This window comes from Prunus persica, chromosome G1, assembly GCF_000346465.2.
Source record: "Prunus persica cultivar Lovell chromosome G1, Prunus_persica_NCBIv2, whole genome shotgun sequence".
Taxonomy (NCBI): Eukaryota; Viridiplantae; Streptophyta; class Magnoliopsida; order Rosales; family Rosaceae; genus Prunus; species Prunus persica.
The window spans coordinates 3,406,672-3,424,388 of NC_034009.1; the positions used below are offsets into that span (position 1 = coordinate 3,406,672).

General features: G+C 35.2%; 3 protein-coding genes across 4 annotated transcripts; 1 reads left to right on the top strand and 2 right to left on the bottom strand.

Moving 5' to 3' along the window:
- LOC18790799 (cysteine-rich repeat secretory protein 3) lies at positions 1,739-3,812 on the bottom strand. The gene is made up of 3 exons (XM_007223126.2): positions 2,633-3,812; positions 2,330-2,440; positions 1,739-2,213 (listed from the first exon to the last, which is right to left on the bottom strand). The coding sequence occupies exons 1-3, from the start codon at positions 3,414-3,416 to the stop codon at positions 2,206-2,208; spliced, it is 903 nt and encodes a 300-aa protein (XP_007223188.2). The 5' UTR covers positions 3,417-3,812; the 3' UTR covers positions 1,739-2,205.
- On the top strand, positions 7,141-10,073 carry LOC109947871. Of its 2 annotated transcripts, none has more exons than XM_020559185.1 (5): positions 7,141-7,428; positions 7,646-7,720; positions 8,758-8,853; positions 8,981-9,070; positions 9,625-10,073. In XM_020559185.1, the coding sequence occupies exons 1-5, from the start codon at positions 7,425-7,427 to the stop codon at positions 9,885-9,887; spliced, it is 528 nt and encodes a 175-aa protein (XP_020414774.1). In that variant the 5' UTR covers positions 7,141-7,424; the 3' UTR covers positions 9,888-10,073. The 2 variants fall into 2 exon arrangements, with proteins under 2 accessions (XP_020414774.1, XP_020414771.1); XM_020559182.1 differs by having other exon boundaries at positions 7,144-7,428; positions 8,978-9,070.
- On the bottom strand, positions 12,073-16,844 carry LOC18789635 (probable disease resistance protein At1g58602). Its single transcript, XM_007226693.2, is given in 5 exon segments — positions 12,073-12,488; positions 13,389-14,795; positions 14,797-14,856; positions 14,859-15,166; positions 15,623-16,844. Coding segments are annotated over 4 exon segments (2,772 nt in total). The 5' UTR covers positions 16,671-16,844; the 3' UTR covers positions 12,073-12,488; positions 13,389-13,439.

Genomic DNA, 17,717 nt, shown 5'->3' on the forward strand with positions numbered 1-17,717 from the left:
AGACTTTTCAGTTGTCCACTGGTTATTGGCTTTTTCCCCTTTTTTATTCTTTTAATTTTCTACTGCATATATATTTGTCTGAGCAGCTACAAACCAATAATGAGTTTGAATGAACTTCCAAGCCCATTCAAGATTAATCACATTCCAATCTGGACCAAAGTTAAACAATATGCATGCCAAGATATCAGAATATTAGGGCATCTCAAATCTTAGAATTTAGATGATCTTATAGGATCACTTTATCCGTGAGACTATTATAATTCATGTATGTAACGATATGGACAAAAATTATATGAAGAAAACAAATGGGTTTCAAATGATTCTTTATATATAGACATTTCAAATCCATACGTACCACATTTAGCTATTTCAATATTTTCAACCAAATGTTTTTTAATTTTCGTAGCAAATTTAACCTTGTTGTCATATCCAACTACTTTTTTCTTCTTTTCGAACTCCTCTATTCCAAAGTATGATTAGACGGCTTTCATACGTAAATAGGTTTCAACTGATTAAGACGTATGGTTCCTACTAAAATTTTAAATTAAGTTATAGGAGCTATGGCTTCACTTTAAATTTATATGAACAGAATCCTGCAAATAACTTTGATTTTTTTCTTCTTCTTTTTCTCATGAATTTCCTTTTTTCGTGTTGCTGAAGTTAGAAGTTGAAGATTTGCTGTGACATCATAGAAACTTTTTATCTTTTTCCCTCTTGAGTTGTTGGTGAAGTAAAAAAGATGGAAACAAATCTTAAACTGCAAGCCAGCTTTTACCACAAAATTATTAGGTTAGCAATTTCATCAGCATCCAAAATCTAAAACAACTCATCCAAGATTTCCCACTGAATAAGAGAGTACGAAATTGTAGGGCCTAATCCTCATTGGGGCCCTTTTATTTTTATTTTTATAAATTTAACTCACTACTGAAAATGAGAGTATCTTCTAATGTAACATCGTTCTTGATTCAACTTTTCTTTAGTATCCTTTGGGTCTTGGCTTTTTTCCTTTTTTTTTGCCCTCCTTCATTGCCAAATGTACAGATATAGGATAGCTTCATAATTTCCTCACTAATGAATGTCTATCAAACTAGAATGGCAGACAACAAGGACAATGACACTTTGATAGTTTCATCCAAAAAGAAAGGTCGGTGGCTTATAGCACTTTAAGTTTCAACTAGAATTATGAGGACTTATAGCTCAAGTGACAAAATATCAGGGTGTACAACAGCCACCAACGCCATCCTGTATGACCCATTTGAAGTCGGCAGTATTACCAATTTTTTTTCTGAGCCATGCCAAATACAACACGTATCACATTGTATACCATCTTTCTAATAAATGTCCCACAAAGATGCGGAACCCATTATACAAGTTCATCTTAGAGATGTGGTATAAAAAGATAGTCTACCCAACATATTACTCTATTGGATAAGGGTAAAGCTATGCCATTTACTTTTACCCTGTAAAGATTGGAATTTCAACTCTTGCCTCTCCTACCAATAAGAAAAATTCTGAACTACAAACAAATTTCTCTGGTTTCGAAAAATTGGCATTTCAAAAAGCGTTATAGTTTTTTTTTTTCTTCTGGGCCATGACTTTCAAACAAACCTACTTCTAACCTTGAAATTTTTTAGCAATGTCGCCAATAAATAAATTACAAAAGAAAAAAAAAACCCAGAAAAATAAATAAATTAAAAAGTATGTGCTCTGTGTTATGTGCGCTCATGCGAAAGAAAGAAAGAGAAGTTTGCAACTTGCAACTTTCTAAAAAGCATAAAAGTTGTGAAGAAATCGGGGAAGTGAGAAAAAAGAGAAACACACACCCACATGACTCATCAGGGACATGGAAGGTAAAACAATAAACAAAGAAAAGAGGCCAAAATATGTTCGTCCTTGCCCTATTCTTTTTTGTCTTCTTTTTTTCTTTTTTCTTCTTTCCATCCATTTCAAAATGACAAACATTCATTCCTACATCAATTTTTCACGGAGGTGAAATTTTTTCTGAATTTCATGCTCTAAATGCTTCTTTTCCTCCTTCCCTACTCTGCCTTTGCCAATTCTATCCACCACAAAAACCTCATTTTCTTCTCTCTAGAAGCACCAAAAAAAAAAAAAAAGAGAGAGAAAATTAACAAAACAAAAAATTGTTGCAAGTATCCACCACTTTAAAAGAAGCTTGCTTCTTGAGAAACCCAGGTCCTCCTATCAATAATCTGCACAGAATAACATGATCCAACCATGGTAGATTAGAATTTAGAATCAGAACAATAAAAATTAAAAGCAGAAATAAGATGCATCTCATATTCTTGTATGTATATAATTCACATACCATCATGCTTCTTCATCAAATTTCTGGCAAACAACAAAAATATGACTAGAAACCCAACTCCAGCTGCTCCTCCCAAAATGATAGCCACTGTCTTCCCTGTATTTCCTGACCCTATTTCAATCAAGCACATTCAAAACTCAGATCAATATAATGGAAACCATTCTTAGAGAGAGAAACACTAATCTAAGTTACCCAACTTAACAAAAAGCCCTCTTTGACAACCTAACCAGAAATTGGACAAATTGTAAAAACAAAAAGTCATAGCCCCAAATCCAAAAGAACAAAATCTGACTTCCATTTTACCTGATGAAGATGAAGAAGATGATGATGAAGATGAGGAGGATCTCCTGGGAACCCCATTTGGGTAATAACTATAGCTAAGAAAGCACTTGTGGAGATAGATTTGGCCTGAAATGGCACTCCCACATTCAACCTGAGCTCTCTGCACAGCATTCTTCACACACTCACCACAATCTGAGTCTCCCACATCTCCTTGGCACTGCCCCAAGACATAAACTTGTTGGTAATTTGTTGTATAGAAGCCATGGCCACTCACAACACCATTCTCCAACACTGTATAGGCAGTGTCCCTTCTCTCTTCAAACCCACTTCCTGCAATATTTGTTCCCCCACAAGTCTTGAACAACATTTCCATGCCTGAAATTTGGGCAAAACCAGAGATTTCATAGAGCATGTAGCACCCAATCAGCTGAACCCTTGCAGCAATGGTTTTGCCACAGAGATTATCAGACATTTGTGGCAATTTGCTCACACAGTTGTAACAGTCAGAATTGCTGAGGTCCCCTCTGCATTGAAAGAGACCAGAGATGGTGGTTTGGCCACTGCCAGAGTTGGTTTTGAAAAACTTGGCCTTGGTGGACTGTTGAACCAAAGACCCAAAAAGGGCTGAGAGGGATTGAGAGTAAACCCCAGTTGGATCTGAAAAGGTCTGCTTTGCACAGCCCTTGTAGACCAAGGAGGTGATATCAGTAGCAGATTCAGCAAGTGGGATGATGAGCTGAAGACTGAAGAAGAACAAAAGCAAATAAAGGAAGAAATTGGGAACAGGTTTTGAGAGAAAACCCATTTGCTGTGTTCCTTTTTGTATCAAATCATGTCAGTTTTTGGAAGGTCTGGGAGGTGTTTTTGGGGGTTTTGAGAGAAACCCAGCTGAGAGCTGAGTAAAGGTTGAAGCTTTGTGCTTGAAACTGTGATTTTTGTGCTTCTTTTTGCTGAAAAAGTTCGGGTTTTGGGCTTTGGCTTTGGTTTTGGTTTTGGTTTCTGGTTTTGTATGGTGCAGAGCTGTGGTGCCTGGGATTTTCCCCTTCTCTTTGGCTTTGGATGGCCTACCTCTCTGTACATGGCAGGGGCGAGGGGTATCTTTTTTTACACCAGGGTCCAGAAAATGTACATTGTATAATTGATGGTAGAGTAGTAAATAAATTATTATTATGGGGAGAATGGACAATTAGCTTTATTTTAAGCAGTGTTTAAATGTTTGAAGAGAATGAGAACAAAATGGTATATATAAAATAATAATCTCGAAAGGAGAATAAATATTCCCTGTTTAAAGAAGGTTTTGGGTTGGGAAGCAGCAGCAGTATGAAAGAAAAGGATTCTGATTTTGGGGGAGAAGAAAGTTATGAACTTTGACTGAAGTACATCATATTTTGAGTAATTGAAGGGTAGATCGTGGGGTCCAGGAGATCAGTGGTCCTTATTATAAGTTTGGATGTAGGCCCATCGGCCTAAAATCTGCAAAAGACTTGGTTAACTTGGAGGCAAAGCCTCTTTACAAAATTTTGATTCATTTGTAATTGGTATGCTTGTACCATTCTTGCCTTACATGTTGCGTTGTGATGATGATTTGTTCCCCTTTCTCAAATAGGGAGACTTTGGAAAAGCCCAAAGGAGAGAGAAAAATTTTAAAAGAAGCCGAAATGGACAAAATTGCCCTTATTTATTTTTTGATTTCCTAAGGAATCCTTTACATTTGCATGTCTTTGGTTTGAAAGTTGAGAGGTTTTTCTGTCTTTTTTGAAAAAGCTTTGGCTTTTTCCAAAAGTGAAAGTTTTTTTATGGGTAAAACCTAAATTTACTTCTCAAATATTACTAGTTCACAATCACAAGTACCAAAACATATAATTGCATATTTTTCCATAATCCACAAGATATGATACATGAAACTTGGTGCGCCCATTTAATAACTTTATGTGGCATGTTTACTTATTCAGAATGAGTATTGTAATTATTCTGATTCATGACTTCATCTAAGTTTACTAACGCATAGATATTTGAATTCTTATGTTTCTTGATTTTCTTTGCGTTTACCAACACATAATGAGTCAAAACTCAAAACTAATGCGGGTTAAGCATTAGAATCCGTAATCCAAAACTAATGGAGTAGTTTTATCATACCCATTTTAACTCACATCTCCACTTATCTCAAGCCATGTAAAAGAGTTAATATGCAAAAGTAAAATGCTAGATCCAATACTATTCATCTACTTCATTTTAGATAATGTTATTTACACTTGAAAAGTAATTTCACGCACTCCTCATGTACGAAGGAGTGTGAGAAAGGTAGATGTGGCGTGCATATATCACTTACTTTCCTCTTTTCTCATGCTTTCTTCAAATGGGAAGTTAGATTCTTTTTATTTTATTATAATCCTGTATTTGTTTATCTTTCCACTGTTTACATCATGTGGCTTGTAGGAGATTTTATGACATATATATAAATAAAATGCATGCAAGGAGGAGCCTTGAGCTGTACAAGTTGGGCTTTTTGAAAGCGAAAAGAATCAAGTAAATAAATAAGAAAGCTTTAGGCCCTTTTAATTTTAGAGCACATGTTAAAATACGTCATAAACATGGGCTATCTGAGCTTGTAAGTATAATTTGCTTGACCTACAATTAAGTTGGAGTAAACTCTAGGTAAAGTATTTTTTTTTTCCCCTCTAATTGAGTATATAATAATGCTTTATAAGACAATCATGCCTCCAATGTCAAATTGGATACAACTGGCTATATGAAAAAGGAAATTGGAATACCAAAAACGAATTTTGGTGTTTCTCGATTGGTGTAAATATTATGACTCTAGTTAATAAATTTGTGTATTATATCCGTATGTACGTATTTTTTATTTTAAATATTTGTGTTTTCATATACCAAAGGGCAGAACCACAACCGAGGCTGTGGTCCACCAACAACAGGTATGCTGCCTTTTGGTTTTTTGTTCGCAAAGTAAGTTTTTGATGAATAATATATAATATAAATAAATAAAAACCTATATAGCCCACTATCAACTACAATACATTAGGGATTTTTTTTTTCTTCCTCAAGTCTGTTTGCATTCCCTTTTGGCGGTGTTTAATGAAATATCCTTTTTTGACCAAAGAAAAAGGGAAAGCTCTTTAACATGGACTCAATAAAAACCCTCGCAAGTTTTTTAACCTATAATTGCAGACGGAGTAAGTAATTGAAACTCACAGGTGGAAAGAGGCTTTCAAAGACAGAATAGTATGTTAACTTAATTCTATTGTTCTTGTGTTTATAACGATTATATATGTGAAATTTAATTATTTATATTTTTTGCACTTCGCATTTGTGAAGCTTATTCGATTGATGCCAAGAGATTCAAATGGATTCAAACTGCAAAGGTATGATTTAAAGTTTATTGAAATTTAGTCAATGGAGTTATGAACTAGTGTGATTTAAATGATTTAATTTGTAATTTAATTAATAGAAAAAGTATAGAAATTTTAAGTTAAAAAAAAGATCATTAAATTTGAAGATGCAAATTTAAGCTAGCCCACCGATCAAAAAATTCATAATTCCATCCGTGCATATACTTTTTAATTATACGAAAAATATGTGTTTTTTAATATGCAAACTTCATACATTTTAAAAAAATAATAATGTTTTTATAATATTGGTGATATTATCGTGAGTAATTTGACATTTTATAAAAGGGACAAATTAATGAATATAGAAACAAAATAGGAAAAAACCAATTTGCTTCTTCGATTATGAAAGACTACATAAATCAATGCTGGCAGAAAACACCACCACTTTCCACTTGGATAGCTTGATGGGAATTAAACACTGGCGTTGCTATATTTAATGTGTTGCATTCAAGTCTACATATTAAATATGTGCGTGATTTAAGCTTGAGGGAGCGCTTGAAGGTCTCATCTATTTTGTGAGTATTGATAGAGATAGAGACCACAAAGATTTATGATGCAAGGGATAGAATGCACCCATTCCTTTCTTACAAGTAAAGGAATTAGGATAGGAGGCATCCTCCTATTGCTTCTATCGGAATCCAGTTTGCAAAGTTTAAAATGATTATGAATCGTAGTTCAAGTAGTTAAGAGTATTTACCCTGCACCCAAGATTTTAAGTTCGATTTCCTTCTCCTTTGTATGATTGTATAGAAATTTAGAAGACTTTAATTCGACTTCTTTAACAAAATTAAATTGAAAAATCTTAACTCAACCTCAGACTCAGTGAATTTAGTTGGTCAATCGAAAGTATCCAAATTCAAACTCATATTGTTCCACATTACTTTTGTAGACAACTGAAGATAAATTTATTTGGAGTCTTTAATCCTAGTGGAAGCTTTTTTTATTAATTCTCCAACTTTGAATTGAAATGGAATTCCCCCTTAACGAATAGGAAGCCGTTGGCTAAAAACGACATGCCGTTCATAACAAAGAAGCCGTTGGTTGCGCGTTGACATCTGACTTAGCAAAACGTCACAATTTGCTAAGAGGCGTGATCAACTGTGACTGCCTTCAAGAAATCATCAGTCTAAAACTTGAGCCTCTTTGACCTGACGAATGATTCCTTCCACGTTCCTCCTTTCCACCATCATATTGGATTATAGAATAAGAGAGAGAACCCAGAAAGCAATTATTTTTTTGTTTAAAAACCCAGAAAACAAAGTCCCAACTTTTTGAATATTCCCAAAATTCAGAGCCATTGACTTCATGGTCCAAAACCCCATTTGGGCATATTGGACCCTCCACTCTATACTTCCCTCAACACCTGAAGAAGCTCTCAGAAGAGAAAGAAGAAGAGGAAAAAAGAAATGGGTTTGTGTTCTTTTTTCATTTTATTTAGCTTTCTCTGTCTTTTGGGTTCTTTGTTTGGATTATGTTGTTAGAAAGTAGAATTTCTGAAAGGGTTTGTGTTCTTTTTTCATTTTAGTTGGCTTGCTTTGTCTTTTGGGTTCTTTGTTTGGGTGGATTATGTTGTTAGAAAGTAGAATTTCTGAAATGGGTTTTCTTGTTTCTCTCTGGAATCTTGAAGTGTACCCGAAGGTGAAGGTCAGGCAACAAGAAGACCAAGATGATCGTCGTGCCGTCATTGATTTTTGTTTCCCAGGTTTTCCTTCAATCCTGTAATTCCTAGTTTGGAAAGTTTAATCAATTTACAAAAATTTTGCTTTCTGAGTTCTATTTCAGTCGTGATTTATTGTTATCCATGGAGTATTGAGTAAGAGGACTTTTGAAGCCTCCTGCTTTATAAATTTCGGTTGTTTTGCTCATGGATTTTGCCATTTCTACCGCAGAATTGAGCTCTGAAACCTTGATTGCTCAGTCTCATTTGTATCTTTGAATTCATTTGTAATAAAACCTTTTATATTTAGAATTGTTCTTAAATTTGCAGTTGTCAAGTTGAAGAAAGTGTAAAGAAACCTTTTTGTTTCATTTCATTCCTGTTTCGTTGTAATACTGAGCATGAGAATTGCACAAAAAAATGTGAGAAGAAAATGAAAATTCATGATTTTTATTGATAACAAAACTCTCTCTTATAAAAATATACAAATGGTCTATACTCTTTAGAACTGTGATTAAACATACATGGTAGGGTCCAGAAAAGTGTGTCATGCGATATTCTGTGTATTGGAATGAGGAAGAATGTACTTTATTATAATCCAGTTTGCTATTTGTTTGGGTGATCAGTTTATCAGTTTAGGATTGGCATGCGTATCACTTCCAAGTTAAGGAAAGTGGTAGATTGTATACCTACATTAAAGCCCTAGGAAAATGTTTATTAGTCCTCATGATTCATTATTGGTTTTCCAGACGAATTTCGTCCATGTGGCTTGACCTTCGTAGATGAAGCTCAGGCCGTTGGTTCAGTATATGTTTTTTCTCAGAAAAAAGTCTCAGTTTAAATGTCTGATTTCAGATTGAGTTATCAGAGCTTGTATTGTTGATTTACTCCTTTGACCAATCCTAACTCCGGAGCAATGATGCCATTCTTTTAAATACTACCTCACTATAGAAGCATTACTTCCCTTCCCCTTTCGCTTTACCTATTTTAATGTTAGGATAAAATGTTTGTTCATATCATTTTTTATTTTTCCTGAGGATTTATTGGTCTTTGGGTAATTTGACGTTTGATTTTATCTACAGAGAAGGAGCACCAAGATGTTTCTCCCCCTACAATTGCAAGAATTCCAAAATCTTATGTCCCAAGTGTAGTGATGCCATCAATATCTGTAGCTGAAGGTTTAGTTACAAAATCATATGCTTCGTGACAATACAGATTCTATCATATTTATTAGGAGGAAAAAGATTTTCTTTCTGTATGGTATATCTTCCAGTTTTGACATTTGAATGTGTCTTTTGACAGGAGAAATGAAGGACAGTGAAATGGAAGAGCTGAGTAAACAGAATATTAGAGCCAGCTCAATCCCAAGGCCGCGTGCCGTCTTATCAAGTCCTGGTAATTTCTCTTCCTTTTTAATCTATATCAAGGTATTTCTTGCAATCAGGCTTTGTGGTTTACACTTATCTAACTGACGTAATGATATGGACTCTCAACTCTTAATGAGCAGATATTGTACAGTAAGTGTAAAATTGAAAAGCTGAGGATGGGATCTTTGATAATAATACTGGATCCTACCTTTTTACTGGATCCTACTTTTTGGTTCTGGGAGACAGCTTGTTGGCTATTATGCTGACTGTCCATTATACAACAGAACATGGCAGACGCTTAATAATTAGCTATTGTCTGATATCCAATGAACTCCTCAAAGTGATGGGGGCGATGTAATCATATTTGGCTAATCTCTAAATAATTAAGATGTTTCTTTCAGATAGATTGAAGAAATTAGCATAAACTGATAAACATTGAGGCTGATATGTAGTACTTGAAACAGCAGCATGTTCCTAATCCTAGGCTGTGCGGGTGTTTCAGCAGCATTAGTATATCTATTTAAAAATATGATCAACATCATGTACAATTGCTTACCTTTGTGTTTGGTTATTTTGTTTCAGAAAATGATACGGTGATCGGAAATAAAAACAGGATCAAAGCAGAACGACCATCAGCTCTGAAGAATCATAACTTGGTTAGGAAACCTACACAATGTTTTCCATGCCATATTACTGAAAATTCTACAAAAACCAGGAAGTCCAAGGATGAGAACTCTCTTAAAGAAAGGAAAGGGTCAGAGATAACAATTCCAAGCCAGAGACGACCCCCTAGAAATGGAAAACCAAGCTCTACGGGAAATCGAGTGTCTTTTAGTTGCCATTAGTTTGGCACTCTTATTTGAATGAATTACTCTGATACATAATAGATCTTCCTGTTTGTTCATGAAACAGCATGAGCTTTTTCGTAACCAGGGATGTAACCATTAGATCAGTGCTCATAATTGAGTGAACTACTGCTTCTAAATTAGGTATGCCTTCTTTTATTGCAACATCATGTGGTTTGTTTGTAATTACTAATTGCCTTTCATAGCAAGAACCTTATACTATTTCTTGGAAAAAAACTACACTATTTCTCTGACTTTAAAAACTGAGGAACAAACCAAGTATAGCCGCGCGGCTATACTATTTGTTTTTAAAATAATTAAAAGCCGCGTATAGCCGAACGGCTGTACTATTTAAAAATAAATAAATAAATAACCGGGTATAGCCGCTCGACTATAGTATTTCTTTTTTAAAAATTACGAAAACCCGAGTATAGCCGCGCGGCTATACTATTCATTTGTGTTTTTTTTAAAAGGACAAAACCGAGTATACCCGGAAACCATTGAATTCCAAGTGACAGCATCTATATAAATCATCCTCTCAAAGACTTGCCTTGCACCATCCACATCCCACATTGCATCAACCTGGTAATCATGGTGTTATACGAGAAAACATCACGCTCAGTCATCCGACTACAGAAAGTAGCCGCGATTACAGAGTATAGCCACCCGGCTGTACTATTTGTTTCTAAAAATTTAAAAAAACCGAGTATAGCCGTACGGCTAGACTATTTATTTTTTTTAAAAAGGGAAAACCTTGTATAGCCGAACGGCTATACTATTTATTTTTTAAAAAAAAATAGGAAAAAACCGAGATTAGTGTTCGTACTTTAGTGGATTATACAGATATTGAAGGCTTTGTCGAACATCAACATTGAAGGTTGTAACGATTTGGAAGAGTTGATGGGTTTGAAAAATAACTTGGAGCAAGTGATGAGAGAGAGGACGAGGCTGATATAATAATGGCCATGGAGTTAAGTTAGTCTTTTATCTTCAAATCTCCACTCAACTTGTTTATATAGAGAGTTATCTTTTTGGTCAGTCAAATAGTATATACGTTGAGTGAAACACGCTGATGCAGGATACACTTTGGCTTTGTTGTAACCAAGCTCCGGGATAATCTGTGCATAGTTTTAACTAGCCTCTAGATTAGTGCTTGTACTTTAGTGGATTATACAGAGACAGAATGATCTTCCTTTTCTTTTTTATGCTTGCACTCTAGTGTTTGTAATTGTAATTGTCTCTCACATAAAGAAGAAATTTATTCTTATTAAAGTGACTAAATTAGGTTGCATTATAAGTGAAAGTTTACAGAAGTTTTGTTTCTGTGTTTGTGAAAGCACTAGATAACAGAGCACGAATACATTCACAAAGGGTTCTTGCCCTCTCCATCATCATATTAGATTATAGAACAAGAGGGAGAACCCAGAAAGCAATTGTTTTTTTCTTTTTGGAAGAAAGACATAAAGCAATTTAGTCCCATCTTTTTGAATAATCCCAAAATTCAGAGCCCAACAACTAAAGAAGCTCTCAGGAGAGAAGGAGAGGAAAATAGAAAGGTTTGTGTTCATTTTTCATTTATTTATCTTTCTTTGTCTTTTAGGTTATTCTTTTGTATTATGTTATTAGAAAGTAGAAATTAAAATGATTCTGAAATGGATTTTCTTGTTTCTCTTGGGAATCTTCAAGTGTAGCCAAAGGTGAAGGTCAGGCAACAAGAAGATGAAGATGATCATCGTGCCTTAATTGATTTTTGTTTTGCAGGGTTTCCTTCAATCCTGTATTTCAATTATGCAGCAAATCTTGATCTGAAACTTTAATCTATTTCAGTCCTGGTTTATTGTTATTCATGGAGCATTGGACTTTTGAAGCTGCCTCCTTTGCCAATTGACACATACTGGACATTTGAAGTTTAATGAGATATTTAGTTATATACCCATTATTGTGGTATCTTCACTTTTGAAGATTATTTAGGGTAAAAAACTCATAGAGATTTAAATTTGCTTGTTAGAGTGGTTCAGTCAAGGGGCAGGTATTTTAAACTTTAGGTCTGAGTTTGTTGTTAATTCCTTGGGGTGCGTATGTTTCAGAGTGCAGGGAGGGCAGCATTAAAAACGACTCGCCTTGGGAAATATCTGACTTCTTTTACATGTCCTATCTTGGGGGCCAATGACACTTAAAAAACTTATAAACGAAATCCATTACAGTATATCGATTTTGGAGCATCATCCATTACAGTATATCAATTTCATAAATGTATGTCTCACAGAGATAAAATCATATCATATGGCACATGGGACCAAGTTGGGAATGCTAACCGTGAAATAAACAAAGGCATCATGCCATGCCCACAAGCTCAAATATTCATAATTGAAAGCAGACACGAAAGAGGAATACAAATACAATAATTTCAGTTGTGTAATATAAATGTAGTGTTGGACAAACACTAGACCCAAAAGCTTGTAACGAACTTTAAACTACTTGACCACATCTTTGCTCCTCTTGATTTCACAGAGCATTTCTTTCTTCTCCAGCTAAGTTCAGCTTCGCACATGCTCTCTCTGCTGCAGAGCTTCGACATACTTTCTGAATATCAGTTCCTACCTGCAGCAGTTTACTTGTCAAAACTTGCATTCCAAAATGAATATAGTAGTAATATTGTACTACATTTCGTAAATAAAAACACTCATTTCAATCTACTACTCCAAAATAATTACTTGTACGTAATAATTTATCCAGTATGCCAAAAAAGAGAGTATATATTTAAGCTTTGTGTTTTATGTTTTTACTAAAACAACAAGGGATAACTTGTTAACATAATCAACTAGAAAAAAAATCATATTGCTTATGGACTGGAGTTTTCTAATTGTTGTTCGTGTAGCAATGGAAAGATTCTCCATTTCAAAGATTCTGAAATGCACATAAATATTCAACTCTTACTTGATTGACTTCAAAAGGAACATCTAAATCTAACGGTGATGTATTTTAACATGCCTTGAAATATTATTATAAGATTTTGGAATGTGATAGAATTATCATATTGTGCTCTCGGTGTCGGTGCTTCATTTTATAAATAATAAAATAAGGAAATTTAACCTGTTGGCTTTTAGATTAAAGTTTCTCACAAGCACAAGCAAAAAAGCAATCAAAATGGACAAAGAAACATATAATTAATAAAATATTTGGAAACTGGAAAATGACAAGGCTTAGGAGACAGGACTCACAAGCAAAAATGGACAAAGAAAACAAATCAAATATTATTATAAGATATATGGTCTGAAAATAAGGAAATTTAACCTGTTGGCTCTTAAGCTTCTCACTCACAACACAAGTCACAAGCACAAGCAAAAGGCAATAAAAATGGAGAAAGAAAACGTAGCTAAGCCCATATTCTGTTGGCTTTTCTACTTTAATATTCTCTCGGTGCTTCATTTTATAACTAATAAACACAAACCAAACCACCCATTTCCCTTTAAAATTAAAAAATCAAAAGAAAGAAATTACCTTGCCATCATTGCATCGGTGGTGGTTAGGAGTAGGGGAATGGTTCTCCAATTACAAGGGAAGGTACATGTTGAATTTTATAGAAACCTCTCCATCTTCCTCAATCCGACGGTGGAGTTCTCTATGCATCCATGTGATGGTTAATTCCCTGAGATTAGTAAGATATCTCAGTCCATCTGGAAGTGTAGTCAATCCAAAGCAAAACACGACGTTCAATCGACAGAGACGAGGCATGGCTCCTTCCTCTACTCTCCACTCTGTTATTTGGTGCGTACTAGAAACATCAAGAAATTCAAGAGAAGGAAAGCCTCCTTTGGAGAAAACCAGTATCTTTGTATTCTCCTCGAAAGATTCTCCTATAAGCTTCAAAATTGTTAGGTTTGACAGCTTCTCTAGTATTCCCATTTGGTCCTCCTTGAGACCACAACTCCGCAATACTAACTTGGTGAGGTTTGGATAGTTGTGTAGCTCTTTCGGTAATTCTGCGATTGGCCCATCCAACGTCAATTTGTATATACCCCGACAGCTTGATACCATTTGCATAGCTTGCTCTTGACCGCTATTCGTGTCATTTTGCACAATTAGAGACCGGATACAGTTAAGCGTGCTGCTTGTAGATTTTAAGTTTTCCTCTAGATTTTGCAAAGAGCTTGACAATATTATTTTCAGTTTTCTAAGATTGGTTAATCTACCAACATCTTTCAAATCAAAATACTTACTTGAAAGGTTATGTAAGGTCTGTAGATGGCCAAGAGTAGACAGCTCCAGCTTACCTTTTGCTCCGTAATTCCAAGGTAAATATAAATGTCTTAATTGTTTCATCTTCATTATCACATTTTGGATGACAATGTGGACATAAGCTGGAACACGAAAATCAAGAGTTTGCAAGCATATTAAATTACCTAGGGATGACGGAAACGTTTTTATATTGCTATCCTTCACACTTAGAAACCTTAAGTGTACCATATTTCCAATTTCACTTGGCAACTTTACTTCTACTCCATAAAGACCTTCAACCTTCAAAACTCTAAGCACTTTAAAATCCTTCAACGGATATAATAATCTTTTGTCACTTTTTGGCATCCATCCTTCTGACAAAAAGTACAATAGAGACCTTACGTGCCCATTTGTTTCATCTCCTGAAGAAACCAACCTATCTGCCTTCTCATCCAAGTAAATTGCAAGTCTTCGAATTTTCCCCAATTGTCCTGCCTCGGTTGCCACAGAAGAAGTATTTTCTTGCAAAGAATTGTTAATCTGGAGAAAGCTTTCTTCTTTTGCCTTTAACAAACACATATCTCGTACAAGATCATGGATTCGACAACCTTTAATTGTCCCAGTTGAACCACTTGTTCCCAGTTGAACCAAACACCTTTCCACCAACTCACTTAAGTAATCACGTGCTATATTCTCCATTGTTTCCCCCGAACCATGTCTTTGTTGTCTCAAGGAGATAAGACCTTCTGCCACCCATAACTTAGTCAATTCGCTCACCCAAATATTACAGTCTTCAGGATAATGACCTAAATATAAAAAACATGGTTTTAAGAAATACGGTAGGTCATCATAACTCAATGCCAACACTCGTGATACACCTTCATATTCTTCTTCTTGTCTGATGCCTTTGCTTATATATTCATGAACATTCGCAGACACTCTCCCCCATTCTCTAATGGAGTTTTTTCTGGCTAAAACTCCAGCAAGCACAATAATGGCTAATGGCAAACCTTTACAATGTTGAAGCATCTTCCATCCTAAGTTTCTGTACATTCCCAAGTCTGAAAAATATGTAGAAAAAAAAAAAATCAAATACAGACTTGTAGTGTGAGCAGTTGTAGTGGATATTCCTTGCTCGAATGATTTAAAATTAAAAATGTTAAATCCCAAAATTTACTAATATTTTTTATCTTATTATAAGTTTGGATTTTATAATACATGCCAAATGGAAAACAATTAAAAATTAAATCTGCACCAACACAAAAAAAACGTATGGGATATCGTTGGATTGAAGAGAAGGCTGGGAAATTTGCAATTGCATAAGACAAATTACCATCCATCTTGCTACCTAACAAATGTGTCACCAAGTAAGGCAATTTATAAAATTGTAAAGGGTAATCCCAACAATGACTGAAAAAACACTACATAAGTTGTGTCATATGCAATATAATGGTTTCTGTGTGGCTCGCTATTTAACTAAGTTACTGGAAAAGAAAAGATGAAGGGTGAGAAAATACCGATTTCAGCCTTCGCAGGTATTGCTTTCTTCACAAGTAGTTCCCAACTCTCATTCTCATTGAGTGGCTGGAGTTTGTGGAGAAAAGCATTTCTATTTGGGAGCGAAGCTACCGCTTGATTGCGTGTAGTAAGCAGTATTGTGCTCTCTGTTTCCACATTTGGAAATGCAACCTTCAAAAGATTCCATGTCTCGATACTCCAAATGTCATCAAGAATCACCAAACATCTCATTTCTTCCATGACACGAAAAAGCTTCTTTGCTATTTCATCATAAGTCATTTCCTTAATTTCTTGTTTATGTTCCTTGGTAGCAGAAATCAGTTTAAACAGAATTCCTTCCCAAACATTTCGTACTTGACACCGTTGAGATACACAGACCCAAGCAAAACTATGAAAATGCTGCCTTACTTTTTTGTGATGATAAAGCTGTCTTGCAAGGGTGGTCTTCCCTAAACCGCCCATCCCCCAAATAGATATAACTTGATGACGATTTTCATCTTTCACCAAATGCATAACCAATTCTTCAACGTTGGACTCTAACCCAACAACATCACGTTCAACAACATGAGAATAACTTCTCCTTAGCCTCTCATGCAATTGCAAGGAAGATTCACCACCACCGCTGTCCCTGTCCCTTATTTCCTTTATGTTATAACTCTGCAAACTCGATCTCAACGCCGAAATTTTGGTGGTGATATTCTCAATTTCTGCCCCAATCTGGTGAAGATGAACCCCTTCCTTGAAGATGCAGGCAAATCTTTTGAGAACATTCCTGAGGCCTCTTTTCTTCTTGGAAACCACTTTCAAGCCATAAGTTTGGATGACATCCTCCAAATCATAAGCAGCATCTCTAATCTTGGCAACCCAAATACGAACTGTTTCATCTTGTCCTTGTCTTGCATCTGCATCTTTTAGGAAGCCCTGCATCAATTGCAGCTCATTTTGTGCAACCTCAACTTGATGGCTGACTCCAGACAAGAACTTGGCTTCCTGAATGGTGAAGTCTCTGACACTTTCGAGCACAGAGGAAACAACTGCCTCAGCCATTCTCTCTACTACTTACTCTCTCTTCGCCAAAACGAAAACAAGTAAACCAGATCTAGTTTTTAGATTGATTGATGAGAAAATCTCTTTATCAGTAGAGCAATTTCTTTCTGTCTATGAATGGAGTCCAATTCCACCCAACAAAAAGTAGTAAACTTTGGCGTTTTCGTTCTTTCTTCCCTTAATTATATATTGGTTCCAACTTTTTCGACAGCACACACCACACTACCACAGCATCCAATGCAAGTTGTATAAAAGCAACAACTATTCATGTGAATAGTAGTTGCTCTTGCAAATAATATTGTATGTTTCTACTCGTTGTCGTGATAAAGGGTAATTATTATTAATTTTTTTTTTTCACAAATTTTTTTCCCTCAATAATTAATTTGGATAAGATTTTTGGGTTCCTACGTGTCAAGACTATTCATAATCGGATAAAATTTTCGGATAAAATTTTCGGATTCAAATTTCGGATGAATTTCAAAATTCAAAATTCAGATAAATTTGAGTTCAAATTTCGGATGAATTTCAAAATTTAAAATTCAGATAAATTTCAAAATTCAAATTTCGGATGAATTTCAAATTTCAGATAAGATTTTCATCCAATCAAATCAAGCCACGTGGCATCTCTATCTGCCCAAAATTTTCTACAAAACAAGAGGCTGAGCTTATAGTTCTCACACCACATCTTTCTATATTTTCATTTCTCAGAGTTTAGAATTCATACTCCATTATCAAATGGAAGATTTTAGGAGATGCTTGGAGAGACAAAAGCGAGAAACAAATGACAGAAGCCGTAGAGCATATGAAAGAAATATGTTGCAGAGAGAAGAAGATGAACAAGTTGTCATAGCAGTGGCTTTGTTTGATGAAGAGAACCAAGGTCGCCGCTGTGGTTCACAAGTCGATCGTCACCAGAATGTGGACAAACATAGACATTCTCGGGGTAAGAATCTTTTGGAATATTATTTTATCCCAACTTCTTTGTACTCTGATGTTGATTTTCACAGGCGATATAGTCAAAGCTAAGTTCGACAATTGAAGAGTCTC

Bases quoted from the DNA above. Each gene is read 5' to 3' on its own strand.
- LOC18790799 (XM_007223126.2), bottom strand. From the start codon at position 3,416: ATGGGTTTTCTCTCAAAACCTGTTCCCAATTTCTTCCTTTATTTGCTT. The intron at 2,441-2,632 runs GTAAAATGGAAG...TGATTGAAATAG, and splicing joins ATCTTCTTCATCTTCATCAG to GGTCAGGAAATACAGGGAAG.
- LOC109947871 (XM_020559182.1), top strand. The intron at 8,854-8,977 runs GTTTAGTTACAA...GTCTTTTGACAG, and splicing joins ATCAATATCTGTAGCTGAAG to GAGAAATGAAGGACAGTGAA. The intron at 9,071-9,624 runs GTAATTTCTCTT...ATTTTGTTTCAG, and splicing joins TGCCGTCTTATCAAGTCCTG to AAAATGATACGGTGATCGGA.